The sequence below is a fragment of the Psammomys obesus genome, unplaced genomic scaffold (assembly GCF_907164565.1).
Source record: "Psammomys obesus unplaced genomic scaffold, mPsaObe1.curated_primary_1811, whole genome shotgun sequence".
Lineage (NCBI taxonomy): Eukaryota > Metazoa > Chordata > Mammalia > Rodentia > Muridae > Psammomys > Psammomys obesus.
The window spans coordinates 8,698,374-8,712,622 of record NW_026585626.1 but is presented as its reverse complement, the minus strand read 5'-3'; the positions used below and the strand labels follow the sequence as shown (position 1 = coordinate 8,712,622).

At 47.8% G+C, this 14,249-nt stretch overlaps 1 protein-coding gene across 1 annotated transcript in view; it reads left to right on the top strand.

Annotated features, from left to right (window-relative positions):
* The window catches only part of Rftn1 (raftlin, lipid raft linker 1), a 207,448-nt gene extending 194,294 nt beyond the window's left edge, over nucleotides 1–13,154 (top strand). Inside the window, exons 8-10 of the mRNA XM_055614013.1 lie at nucleotides 2,479–2,582; nucleotides 4,097–4,178; nucleotides 11,035–13,154. Of these exons, the coding sequence (XP_055469988.1) occupies nucleotides 2,479–2,582; nucleotides 4,097–4,178; nucleotides 11,035–11,361 (513 nt within the window). The 3' untranslated portion in view covers nucleotides 11,362–13,154. The remainder of the gene's footprint in view (nucleotides 1–2,478; nucleotides 2,583–4,096; nucleotides 4,179–11,034) is intronic.
* The last annotated feature ends 1,095 nt before the right edge of the window (nucleotides 13,155–14,249 follow it).

The following is a 14,249-nucleotide window of genomic DNA, read 5'->3' as shown; positions in this document are numbered from 1 at the left end:
TGACATGGTTGCTATAGCTACTGTCTGATTGTGGTAGGCTTGTCACAGTGCTTGATAAAGTGGGAAGGTTATCCCTGATAGGCCCAAGTAATCAGAACCTTGCAAAGCTTGAGTATGTGGATTTAAATTGTTTTTGTTTTTTTTTTTTTTTTTTTTTTTCTCCTCTGCCTTTAAGTTGGGAGTGCAAGGGGTGGGGTTAGGGAATCTTAGCTACAGCCACAGGGCTTTTCTTTCAGCTACTGGGTAAGCTCCTACTAGTCTGGACGGAAGGTGTCTGTATGTCTTGAGGGACAACAGAAATGAGGGTCAGGCTGGCCACCTGCTAAGCCATGGCTGGCATGATTCTGGCTTTGAGAGAGGCTGCAAAGACCCTCTCCTGACCTGTCCTGTAGACTGATTAGATTGTTTGTTCTTGGTCCCTGGCCTCTCTGCCTTCCTTTGCTGATTTTCCATTCTTCCTTTGTCCTCTCCTCCTACCAGTTTTCCTGAAGCCACAGCATTTCTCACAGACACAGAAGATCCCTGTCAAGTTGGTCTATCTTTCTTCTTATATGGGTAATAAGAAAAGTTAAACTGAAAATGACCACTGGTAGATTCTAGCTCCAAAATTTTACACATTTTTTTTTCTTCAGAAGGGGACTAAGACTTTATCTAGGTGGCAGTCAGTGGCACAGAGACTGCTATGGTGGCTCTTTGTCCATTCTGGCATGCTCCCGGAAGTCTTAGGTCAGCAGGGCTAGATCTGAGAACCTACATCTCCCCATGTTCTGAATGAAGGCACTGCCTGACCAAGGTCAAAAAGCCCCAGCATGGGTCTGGACTTCACAATTTAGAACACCACAGGTAGATAAGTTAGCAGGGATTTGGGTGACTTGGTAGGTAGGGTGGGGTTGGGGTCCAGTTCTAAAGACCTTCGAAGCCATTTGAAAAGGTGGAAGATTATTTCCTCAGCCTCTCTCCCAGCTCCCTGGTCCAAGGGGTCTAGGTCCCCCAGCAGGACTCTCTAAACTACCTGCAGTGTGGCCTTGTCATGCCCTGCTCTAAGAACAGTACATGTCTCCCTCCAAGTGAAGCCCACCCACTCCTGTGCACCTGGTCAGGAAGCTTGGCCAGGAGGTTCCTTGCTTTCCTGCTGACACTCAAAGTTACTACAGCAGGCCAGTGTCTACCCCTCTTGCATGCATGTTGGACACTGTGAACTCCAGGGGCAGGACTGAGCCTCAGTTCATCTTCCTTTGTGCACAGCTCCCAAGTTACAAGCAGAATGGATCCATGTGGGTCCTTTCAAAGCAAAACCACAGCTCTCTCCTTAAAGGGAATAAGACATATTTTCTTCTGGAGCCATTTTGAGTGACCACGGCTTTGGAATACAGATTTAGTCACCCCAAATTCCAGGTTTCAACATAGAGGTAGTTTCATGAAGTGTTACAGTTTTACAGAATAAAGCAAGCCATAAATCAAGTTAAGTTTAAAATACATTTTGGTGGGTGTGCCATGGAGGTGTCTACAGCAGTCAGGAGGAGCTTTTTATAGGCCCAAGATCCTATCATGTGACATCCTTAGCTTTTGGGTTGGTGGAAGCTAGTGGTCTTCGAAGTTAATAGATGGCAAAAGGTTTCTTCTATCTATTAGTCACAAGGTGTTGTATCAAGCATGTTGTATCAGAGATGGGCAAGGAACAGCTGTTCCAGGGGGCTGGACCTAACCTAAGATAGAGTATTGGAATTTTAATCAGCCAGTCAGTTCGGCAGACACAGCTTCCTTCCTGGAGTTTTTGTCCACAGAACTAAGGTTGAAGGAACCTGCAGAGGTGTCAGTCATTTTCCTAAGCCACTTAATAGAGATGGGGAAGTCCAGTGTATTCCCGGTAGTCCTGGGAAACCACATATTCGTTCTTGGTGAGAAGCCCAGAGTTAGGAGCAAGGCCTACGGGGTCAAGATGTCCCTGTAACGATTCCCTGTGCCAGAGGGGCTGTGCTTCTAAATTGTAAAGCAAATATTTGTCCTCAGGCCCTAATTAGAAATAAAGCACAAGCAGCATGCATGTACTCCTGAGTGGCATCGCTCAGGACCCTTAAGGCTGCTCTGCGTAGTTGCTGTACCTGGATGCAAATGACTTGATCATTTGTCAAATGTAATTTAACTCCCCATGATACCAGAGAGCATCTCTGCTAGGAATGCTGGGAATGGATCTTGGGGGAAGGTAATTGCGTTTCTTCAGTGAAACTCACGGGAGACTGTCCAGACGAGGATAAACCAAACTTAATGAATTCGTCTTTGGGCTATAATTCCTGGCCGACCGCACAGACCAAGTTGGCCTAGGAAGAAACTGTCTGGCTCTAAATTCTCAAGTCTGCAGCTCATGTCCTCAGAGACCCCCTACCCTGCTGTGTTTGGTTGGATCAATGGGAGGATCGATTCCAGTGGTGGGAGCTGACCTTAGGTGGCAGGAGTGCTCATGGTGGCCTTTCCCCACAGGGTGCGGAGGTGCAGACAGACTACATGCCCCTGCTGAACTCACTGGCGGCCTACGGATGGCAGCTCACCTGTGTGCTACCAACTCCCATACTCAAGACAACCAGGTAACAAGAATGGTGACTATGATGGTTACTGTCATTGTTCCTGATAAGTGGATCATCTCTTGTCCTGCAGCAGGCCCAGGGGCTTGCACTGAACCTCTTTGGCTGGGGCTTCCAGAGCCAGGGGTTCACTCAGTCCCTTCCTTCCCCCTCTTCACATGGAAGACCCTCGGCCAGTGAGTCAGGGTTGCTCTGGACGATTGAGATTAGCCACTTGGTCTGGCAGGACATTGCACTAACATACGTAAAAGCAGTTAATGCCTGGGTTCTGGGCTTGGTAGTACTGCATGTATAGAACCTCAATTAAGAGAGGGAGAGAGGGAATAAGGAAGAGAAGGGGGAGAGAGAGAGAGAGAACATGCACATGCAGAGAGAGTGAGGAGAAATGCAAAGGTCAGGGGAACCAAAATATCAGCTATCTGATGTCCATGGGGCCTCAAGACCATGACAGGCCTTTCTAAGCTTCACCCTTCCCCCCATGAAATGGGGATTGCAGCTATGATTACAGCCCCAAAGAATGTCAGGAGGGCTCAAAATATAGATGGGAGGCCATATGTCAGAGAGAGGTATGTCAGAGTCTGAGAGACTGAGACCAAGACCTGTGAGGTAGATTTTTTTTGTTTAGTTTGCCCTTGAGATAGGATCTCACTCTATCCCAGGGTGACCTTGAACCTGTGTTTCCCCAGCCTTAGCCTGAATGACAAGCATATGCCACCAAATCCATTTTTCAGCCAAGGCAAGTGCGCCCTGATAGTAAGGGACTTGGCCAAGTCAATGATGCTGATCAGTGTTCCCATGAGGCGGATAATCAGGCCCAGAGTCTCGGGCCTTTTTGTGCTATTCCTTACAAGTTCAGGAGTTCAGGTTCAAGGATGCTTACCCATTGTCCCTTGAGCCTTGCCTGAAAGACCTTTCATCTATATTTTGAGTCCTCCTGACATTACTTGGGGCTGTAATCATGGCTGCAGCCCCCATTTCATGGGTAAAGAGTGAAGCTCAGAAAGGCCTGCCACGGTCCTGAGGCCCCATGGGCAGCAGGAAGCTGAAACGGGGCCTAAGACGTCATTACACAGAGTCAGGCCCCTGCTCTGAAGCTGGCTGTCTCTTAGGGTAGTGCCTTCACTGAACTCGCTGTACAGCTCACACTGCAGGGCAAATAACAGGTGGCCTGGGCTGGTTGGCCATGATAGCCTGGCCTTCGGGACCTCTTTATTCTCCTTCCCAGCCACACCATAAAGTACCAAAGACAGAATTGAAAGACACTCTGTTCCTTTTAGGACTCCCTAAACTGCTAGTGTATCCTCACTTAGCCAGGGTACCAGCTGCCACTACCTATCAAGGGCAAGGGAATTTGTCTCCAGGAAGCGGGGATAGCCAGGCAGAGTTGGTTGGCATCGACAATGTCCCTTGGCTTAGGGATGGGAACTCCAGGTCCAGTAGCAGCCTTCCTTCACTTAAAGGAAGTTCAGGCTGCACCCCCAGGGGCGCCCGTGCTCATCACAGCTCCTGTGTTGTAGGGAAGGGAACCTGTCCACCAAGCAGATTGTGTTTCTTCAGAGACCATGTCTACCTCAGAAAACCAAGAAGAGGGAATCCAAGGTAAGAGTCATGAGACTCCTCTGCCCTCCCTCCCTGGGTTTATGTCTGAACATCTTGGTTCCAGTGGGGTCTGTGCCAGCTGGGCCTCTCCCATTTCCAAATGTTCTTGGGGCCCAGTGAAGAGCTGGGTCCACATTGGGTCATAGCAGGGGATTCTGGGATTGGCCATTGAGGTCCTAGAAACTGTTCCTTGGGCTTCCTGGGCCTAACCAGGGTAGATGACAGAGACCTGTCTGTTCACCAGCATGTGCCAGAGAATCCCACAGGCTAAAATTAGGATACAAAAGCAGTTGCAGTTTGACAGAGGCCAGGGAAGGCCCAAGCTCTTGGTCAAATGCCCTTCTTGATCTCATATGAGCTGGCTGGGGCTCTGGCCTGCCTATTAGATCCTTCAGGACATCGGCATTTGCTGATCCTGGCCCGGTGTACTAGTGTACCTTTGTAACCCCTGCACTTGGGAAGCAGAGACAGGAAGATGAGTTTGAGGCCAGCCTCTGCTGTGTAGGAGGCCCTGCCTTAAACGTAAACCAGAAGTTTGCTCATCTTAGCAGGGGAACTGCCAGTTTCTTCTTGCCAGGACCCGAGCAGGCGGTCTTTGACGAGCAGTTAGTGATGTAGACAGAGGCCAGTGTGGCCCGTGGTAGTGCATCCTCAGGCTAGAGGGTGGCCAGGGCTCTTTCCTCCTTGCTGGACTTCTCTCGCCTGGCTGTTCTCAGAGTTCTCTCCTACCCTGAAACTGAGCCCAGCATTTGCTTCTGCTGGGTCATTGGGATGCTCCGCTCACTCTCTGTGATATAGGGGCTCCTCCTGTGGGTTACAGTTTGAGTCTGTAATGTCTCCCAGAGGTTCATATGCTGACGACTTGGTCTCTACCTAATGGTACTGTTATAAGGTATAGTTAAACATTCACAAGGTGGGGCAGAATGGAAGGAAGCTAGGCCATTGCAGGGGGTGCTGTGGGGGTGGTATACTCTTGGAGGGCCTATTGGAACTCCAGCCCCTTTTCTTTTGGTTCCTGGGTTACCATGGGTGAGCAGTCTCTACCACCCACTCCCCGCCATTGTGTGCTGTCTCACCGTAGGCCCAAAGGCAATGGAACCAACAGACTACAGACAGAAACCTCTGAAACTGTGAGCCAATCTGGACCTTCCCTTCTTTTCAAGTTCAATATTTATTTTATTTTATGTGTGTATGGGTATGCCTACGTGTATCACTTGTGTGCCAGTGCCTGTGGAGGTCAGAGGGTAATGGATCCCTTGGATCAGTTATAGGTGGTTGTGAGAAGCATAGTGTGTGTACTGGGAATTGAACCCGGGCCCTCTGCAAGAGCACCAAGTACTGAGCCATCTCTCCCTCCTCTCCAGCCTCCTTTAGTTGACTTTCGTGTTTTAGTACAGAAAAAGAACATGGACCAGCAGGATTTAGGTGTGCTGCTGGCCTCTCAGGGAGAGCCCGGCATGTTGAATGAGTCTACCAAAGCCCCACTTAGGTGTCACCTGGATTCACTGTGCTTTGCTTCGATGGCCACGGCCACACGCCTGCGAAAGTTGCTGACTTGTGTAGCTCTGCACGGTTGGCGCCACCCCATAATCCCCATTCTTTGTTCCAGAGTCCCAGGTAGGAGCGTCCAGCCAGTGAACAGATTGCACTAGACCCTCGTCAGCCAACAAACCCTGTGGGTTGCCCATTTGTTGAAGGAATGCCAAGGTGGTGAGGACAGGAAGCCAGGTAGACTGCAGTACGAAGGAAGGCCACTCTCCAGGCTTTGATACAGTAATGTGACAGGTGACAACAGAGGTGGACCAGAAGGCAGCTAGCTACCAGTCCCCATTAACCACCAGGAGCAGTCAGCCACCACCTGGAAGATGGATGATATCAGGTAGTGCTCAGCCACAGGCTTGCAGGGCGTCACCAGTAACATTCAATGAGTGACACACGCGATCTGCTACCAGACATGGAGAGATTGGCCTTTAGGCCCTTAATGGAAATGGCTCTAGACCCCCTTGCCACATGTCTCTTTGCAGGGCACCTTGGTTTTAATATGAAGACCTTGGCATCCCACAGAGGGGACATGAAAGCAGAATTGACCCTCCTCAGGGAAAGGATAGAAACCATTTTTTCCCCTCGTCAGTAAGCCAACCCTAACTGGCTGAGCCAGTGCAGACCAACTGTTCTCTCTTTCTGTGTCATGTACTGAGGCAGTGCTCAGCACTCACTTCTCCAGGAGACCACCCTCGCCCCTAAGAGAAAGGAAGCAGGCTTCCAGAAAGAATTCCATGCACTTGATGTCTCAGTCTCTCTGTCCCCATCATTCACACCTCAGCTGCCTCCACCTGTGTCTGTTGTCCCATTAGGACCCTGCATCACTCCGATAAGCTAGGCTGCACTTCGTCCCTTCGCTGTATTAGTGGCTTTTCTTGTTGCCGCCATCAAAATCATGGCAAAACCAACTTCAGGAAGGGAGGGGTTTTCTGGCTCCCAGGGTGAGAAGGGTACAGTCCATCACTGTGGAAGAGCAGGGCAGAGGGGAAGGAGGCTGCTGGTTACATCATGCCCACAGCCAGCGAACAGAGGAGGACAGGAAGTGGGGCCGAGCTAGAAAACATCAAGGCCTGTCCCAGAGACCCATTTCCTCCAGAGAAACTCTGCCTCCTGAAGGTTCCATAGCCTTCCCAAACAGTGCCATCAGCTGCGGTGCCAAGGAGTCAAATAGATGAACCTGTGCAGGACTTTTCACACGCAAACTATAATTCTTGATTTCCAAGGAACTTCTTTAGGGTTCGTCTCTACTCCTATTTCTCCTCTTACTTTTTGAGAATCTTCATTCACAGGACTTTACTTAACATCTCTATGCTCACGGCTTTTATGTCATCCTTTTAGCTTCACATCATCCAAGCCTCTTCCATCTCTCCCTCCAATTACTCCATCTAAGAGTGCTCATGTGACCTTGCCCACTCTCCCTCTATCTGGCCCACCTGCCCATTTGTAGAATGACAGCACTCCCGAGGGGCCATCCTCAGCCCCTTCTCCTAGTAGTCCATTTATGCCTTAAACCCTAGAAACTCCAGAATTCCTCCAGGATCTTATGTCCAGCTGCTTCAGTCTGCTGGTAGCAGGTCTCCCCTTCAAATACGTTTTCTGTTCAGATTCAAAGTGATCTGTTTAAAAGGTCAGCTTAGGACTGGAGCGATGGCTCAGCAGTTAAGAGCATTTACTGCTCTTGGAGAAGATACAAGTTCAGTTCCCAGCAGCCACATGGTACCCCACAACTGTCTGTAATGCCCATTCCTTTTGTTATGTAACCTTTTGATACATACTTGAAACAAAACATGTATGTATGCATACTTACACGTTGACACAAAACTCATACTGTTATGCCAGGTTCAGAGACCACCAGGAGATGACTCGATGCAATTGCAAGAGAGCTTTATTACGAGAGCGATCGAACTCGGGACCCAAGTCTCACTGATGCAGCAGTAGAGAAGTGGGACCCTGAGCTCTGAGTGAACAGGATTTTTAAAGGGAAAGTCTGTGAGCAGGAGGTTTCCATGGCAGCAAGCAGGGGGGCACAAGCCTTGGCATTACAGAATTGGGTGAAGTTTAGCAGGGCGGGGTGACCTTTTCTGAGGCACATAATCACAATGGCTAAGGCATATAATCACAATGGCTATTTTTCTAAACCATATCTGAAACATTGGGGAGAATTTTCCCACCCGATTCTCAACTGATTCCCATTGATTATTGCCAGGGAGTTTAATCTCTATTTTCTATGAAGCACTTATTCTGTTATATTTCCTGGAGGCTGTTGCTAGGAGAGTTAACTTTGTTTTCTGCCAGGTGTACATTCTGTGCTATTTCCTGGTACCTGAATTCAGTTCCCAGTCAAGATCTTCATTTCAAAATGAAGTTATATTCAGGCTAACTTAAACTCTTCAATACACATAAAATAAAGGTAAACCTTTTTTTTTTAAGGCCAGTTTAAGGCTGGCACAGTTCCTCATGCCTATAACCCAATTGCTTGGAAGGTAGAAGCAGAAGGACATTTAGCTTTGTCATGTTAAAGATGGAGATCTGTCCTGTGACCCATGAAGCCCTGTCTGTGCCAGACCCTTCTCTACATGCCAGTGGCACCGGCTCCCATGGTCCTCCACTGTCTCTGGGCCCTTGCTTTTGCCTGTACCCCAGCCTAGGATGCTCCTCTCCATTCTTTCTCCACCCAGCATCCTTGCCCAGGACAATGTTCTCCCACCGAGACTGAGCTGCATTAGTCATCTTCCTGTTGCTGTGACAGGTACCCAAGACAGATAGGTAAAGGAGGAAAGACTCTTTCCTCAAGGTTTCAGTCCAAATTCAGCTGGCTCTGTGATTCAGGGCCTGGGGTAAGACAGAATATGGTCTTGGGGATGTGAGGCTGAAGATCATCTTCAGTTCGTGGAAACCAGGAAGCAGAGGCTGAGCCCAGGAGGGGCAGGGGACAAAGTGTTTCTTTCCAGGACTTCCATTGACCTACTTTCTCCAGCTAGGCCCCATCACCCCGTTCCCCACCATCGCACAGTTAGGATGAACCCATCAGTGTAGGCCCTACTGTCTAGTCACCACTCAGTGGTTCCCTGTCTGGAGACTCATGAGCTTTTTAGGGGAGACTCCTTATATCTAAACCATCACAGTGGCACGCTGTGAAAGAAGCCCAGACTCACCTTTCAGATCTCTGCCCCAGCTCTCATTATCTGTGATCACTCTATTCTGGCCTGCATAAGTCATCAGAGTAAAGGCATTTCCCTCCGATTACTGTTCTCGTGGTACCTGGGTTTTAGGTGATGCTCAGGAGATACCTGCTGAGTTGCAGACTGATTAATCAGACTTCTGATCCCAGAATGCTTATTTTGCTAGCATCAAAATTTAAAGGACAGAACTTCAGGATGGGCAAAAGGGACCTAATATATCCTGTCAGTCAGCGAGTCAATCATTAATGTAGACGAAATTCTCAAGGAAACTTCTTGGTCTCTTCAGAGTGCTGTCACTTCTGTGAGCGTGACTGTCAAAGACACTAAACTTGGGAGGGAGTAGATGAGTGCACTGTGCTGACCGAGTCTTCAGCTACACTAACTCCTTCCTCCCAGCTAAAGTCCGGCCAGCCTGCCTGCCTGCCTTCTTTCCTCCCTCCCTTTTTCCCTCCCTCCCTCCTTCCTTCATTTTATTTTTAATTACATGTATGAGTGTGTGTCTACATGTGGATTTGGACATGTGCACACAGAACCCATGGAGACCAGAGGCATCAGATGCTCCTGAAATTGGACTTAGAGGCAATTGTGGGCACCTTGACAGTTGTGCTGGGAACTAAACCTGCAGAGCCATCTTCTTACCTCCAACTTAGCTTCTTGAAGGAAACTTCTTAAGTTTCTGAAAAGTACTCATTAGACCCACTAGCCCCTGCTGCCACAACTGACCTGAAAGTGAAGACTTTCTGTCCTTTCTACCAGGCATTCATTCATTCATTATTTCCGTTTCTCAACCACAAAACTGAGCTACATCAGGCTACACAGGCGTGCTCCCCCAGGCCCACCCACACACGCCTAATTCTGAGTTGGGTAGTTTAGCTGGGTTGAGCGGTCCAGTGACACAGGTGTGGTGGCTGAGAAAAGCCCAGGCTCTGTGCCTCCTGCTGTCCTTGCAGGCTTGTTGGTTGAGCTGACACCACCCGCCACTCTTGAAGGTGTGGAAACTCGTCTTTAGCTGGGGGAGCCCTGAGGTGTGTTCCACACCCTGCCTCAGAGGCTTGGCCTGAGTGGCAAGCTGTGCTCCTCGCTCTCCCTGCTTTCTGTGTGTTTTCTCTTGGAGCCTTGGGATCTGATATAATACAGCTGGGGCTGTATTATATATTATATATAATTATATAATATATTACATATATTTGGCATAACTACTGTGGTGCAACTAGTGAGAAATTAAAAACTAAAGTCCTATATGTCTCATGATCACTAAAGAGGCTGAGAAATCTGACCAGTGAGTGTTCCAGCTTTCCTCAGCAGCCCTCATCCAGAACTACCATAAGATCATAGCTATTGCTAGCCCTGTCACAGGGTAGATCTTAGATCACAGGCCATAGATCTTAGAACCCCTGCTGATTTCCTTTCACACAGGTAAATGCTTAGTTGCAATACTCACTGTGAAGTAGGGCCAAGGATGGGGTTGGGTGGAGAACGATTCCAGAGACAGTGCCCTAGTAGGAAGGACCAGAAGGAGAAGCTGGGCTTGGCTGCATCTCAGTTTCTGGGTGACTGTGAGCTGGGCCAGCTTTTCACAGTTGGGAAAAAAATGGGTTGTTAACCACCCAGAAGTTTTCAGGTTACCTGGGCACCTTTGTCAGCTTGCCAGAGAGGCCTGATAGCCAGTATCACTCTCCAAAGCTATGGAGCTAACGAGCTAAGGAGCCCACAAGTCCTGAAGGAATGTCTGGGGTCTAGAGCACAGCACCATGCCCCATGCTGGCCCTGGCCAGCTTGTGTAAGTATGTGCCCAGTATGTGGGAATGCACAGTTGTTCACAGGCAGCTTGGCGTTTGGAGAGGGTAGCCTCCATCTTCTGCCTTAGCCTTCCAAATGATGGCACCTCAGGAACCCTTGCTTCCTTTGCTATGGAGCCCCTGGCACCCTTCTCCCTGCATAGCTCCCCCAAATCTAGAGTGCACACATGGAGCGTGTTGAGCAGGCGCCGAGGATGGGAGAGATGGATTGGATTCCACTTAGCTTGGTGGTATCCAGGGAATCTGGGAACTGTCAGGTTTGAAGACGAGAAGTGGATACGGGAATAGGCTACCGGAGACTCTTCATCCATCTCCATCCTCTCTGCATTCTAGTTCCACTGGCGATTCTCCCGGGAAGAGAGCCACAGCAGGCAGTCAAGAAAATCCAAGAGTAAACTCGGCACCAGAAACAAGCAGCAAGCAGAAGAGACTGAGAAGAATCCAGAAGACCAGTTTCCCAAGGCTGGAGATGTGGAAAACTGTGTGCTGGAGACCCGGCAGTGGGGCGGAGCCTCTGAGGTCAGGGAGCAAAGGCAGGGCTCCGGGGCTGTGCAGAATGGTCCTGCTGGCCACAACAGGGACTCTGTGGGCCCCAGGCACTCCAATCCCAGAGTGGAGGCTGAGCTTGCTGCAGGGCCTGTACCAGCAGAGGCAAATTGAGTCCGTGATTTGTGCTAGGCCTGAGGTGTGATGGCAAACCTTGGGAAGCTTGCTCACAGCTGGTTTGTTCTGTGTTACCTTTTGGCTTAACCTCCCGTTGTTAGCTCAATGGGCCCTGTTGGGGCCGGTCTCTGATAGTGTTCTCTGCACATCCACTGGAAAGCTGTCTTAATGACCCACTTGTGTGAGAGTGCAAGGTTGGGCTGTTCCTTTTTAGACCTCAGGGCTGGAGGCCTGGCTCTGGTCCCACCACTTTCCCAGGCCATGGGCCATACAGTGCCTGTACTGCCATGGCCATAGAGCTCAAGGGCATTCTGGGTCAAATTCTGGGACACCCTTTGCCACACACCAGGGTTCTCCCACTCACTCCTACATGCTGTCACATTCAGCAAGTACTCGGTGGCTTTCACCCTGCAGCTTGCAGGCTGCCCTTCTCCACCTGAACCCCGAATACCCTGCTGTTATGGAAGGCAACCATGCTGGAGAAGGGGAGGTCCCCAAGCCCCCTGCCTTTCTCAAAGTAGTTCTATAGATACCGATGACGTGGAGACAGACAGGTAATTCCCTAAGCCCTTGCTCTTGCAGAATGTTCAAGAAAAGTGTTCTGTGTTAATAACAATGCCAAAAATATATTGTTTTAAAATTCTGTCTTCAGCACAGGTATGAATATGTCTGTCATTGTGGCAGTAGGTGGTTGGGTGGCCTTGTGTGCTGTTTTTTGTTGCTGTGTCATTGACTGAGGTGTGTGCTGTGCCTGTCACATGTTTAGACTGTCCATAAAGTTGTTGTTAAAGGCTTTAAGTAGAAGAAGCATCTGGCAAACCTTGGAGCGAGAACACCAGTTGTCTCGATGGAAACAGCCTGTCTCTTTCTTGTTTAGTTACTTAAAGCAATAAATCACCTGAGTTTAGTGTGTGGCAAGAAATGAGTATTTACCGTGTCACAACAGAGGTCCTGGCCTGGTATAGAAGCACCCGACTCCCTCGCCCCCTGGGGACGATAACGTTTTCTACCTCCTGGCAGTGTGGTAGATGTGGCAAACAGCAGAGCTACCTAAGCCGCCAGGGTCTCAAGCTTTAGTAAAAAAAAAAAAAAGAAGCGGAAAGTGAACTCAGATGCCGTCAGGTGAGTAAGAGGACACAAGTTGATTCCGAAGTGTGGTTTTTAAGATTTCACATAAGTTATTTAATGAAGAAAATCTAACGAACTTGGAAATCCTGTAAACCCGTGTAGTGGGCGGAACTGCAAAGCCTTGTGCAGACATATCTTTTTTTAAAAGATTTTTTTGTTTTAATTTTCATTTTACGTGTTTGGTGTTTTGCCTGCATGTATGTCTGCACCAGCTGTGTGCCTGAAGCCTGCTGAGGTCAGAAAAGGGTGTCAGATGCCACAGCTGGGGTTACAGATGGTTGGGAGCTTCCCAAACTGGAAGGCTCTGGTTACATGTTTCGATAAGTAACATTTATGTTTTATTTCCTGTGGGGGACTTTTGAAAAATTCTTTATGGATATTGTTCCAGTATGCAGCCAACAGATGATACTGGGATTTCATCAGGGGGTTTGTTTCTTTTCTTCTCCCTTTTCTAGAGTGTCACTTTATTTGGAAGTTTTCAAATTAGCTATGCTTTGGAAAAACTGAGGCAGTTAACAAAAAAAAAAAAAACATATAAATGCATTGTGCTTTGTATGTGAATATCATTATGTAGTCCATTGTTACTAAAATATGATTATGTCGCAAAACAAGATACAGTGTCGTTCCTTTTCATCTATTGACTCCCTGCCTAATGTAATTAAAGTCATCTGGGTTTTTTTTTCCTTCAGTTTTTTCTGCACAGAATATTTCTAAGTTCATTAATTCAGAATTACAGAAAGCTTAAAAACCTTTAATCATGTGTGAGAATAAATTTATCAGGTGTGCTTCCACAATCTTTTTAATTAAAATATAATTACATCATTCTCCATCTTCCCTTCCCTCTCTCCAGCCCCACCCATGTGTCCTCTCAAACTCATGTTCTCCTTTTAAAGACATTATTGTTCCATGACTACACATGCGCACACACACACACTCACACACCATGGTCCCCTTTTACTTCCCTGGATTCTGGGGTTACTTCAGGTTATATACTCACATATGGAGATTTAGAGCTAGGAACCACGGATGAGAGTGAACATTGGTTTTTCCAGTCCTGGATTACCTCAGTTAATATACTATTTTGTCTAGTTCCATCATTTACTGCAGATTTCATGATTTCATTGTGTATACGTACCACATTTTCATTATTCATCAGCTGAAGGTCATGTGGGTTGTTTTGGATGCAGGGTCTCTTTGTAGCCCTGGCTGTTCCAGAACCTGTGTATATTACGATGGCCTCTAACTCACAGAGATCTTCCTGCCTTTGCCTTCCAAGCACTCGGATTAAAGGCATGTGCCACCACGCTAGGCTCCTTCTGATTTTTTTTTTAATGAAGGCACTTAAGGCTATTCATTTCCCTTATGTGTTTGCTTTCAGTGTGTCCCTGAGGTTTCATTGTGTCCTATCTTCATTTTCATTTAGTTCCAGTATTTTTTTCTTTCTTGATTTCTTCTTTGCACTATTTATTCATCATTCAGTAATGAACTATTTAATCTCCATGAGTCTGTACATATTTGTTTGCTATTGAAGTTTTATTGCTTTGTGGTCAAACAGGATACATGAAGTTATTTCTTTTTTTTTTTTTTTCTGAATGTATTGAGATTTGTTCTGTGCCCCAGAATGAAGTCTATTTAGGAGAAGCTTCTGTGGGCTGCTGAAAAGACGGTGTATTTTGGTGTTTGATGGAATATTCTATAGATATCTGTTAGGTCCCTTTGACATATGAGGTCATTTAATTCTGATATTTCTCTGTTTA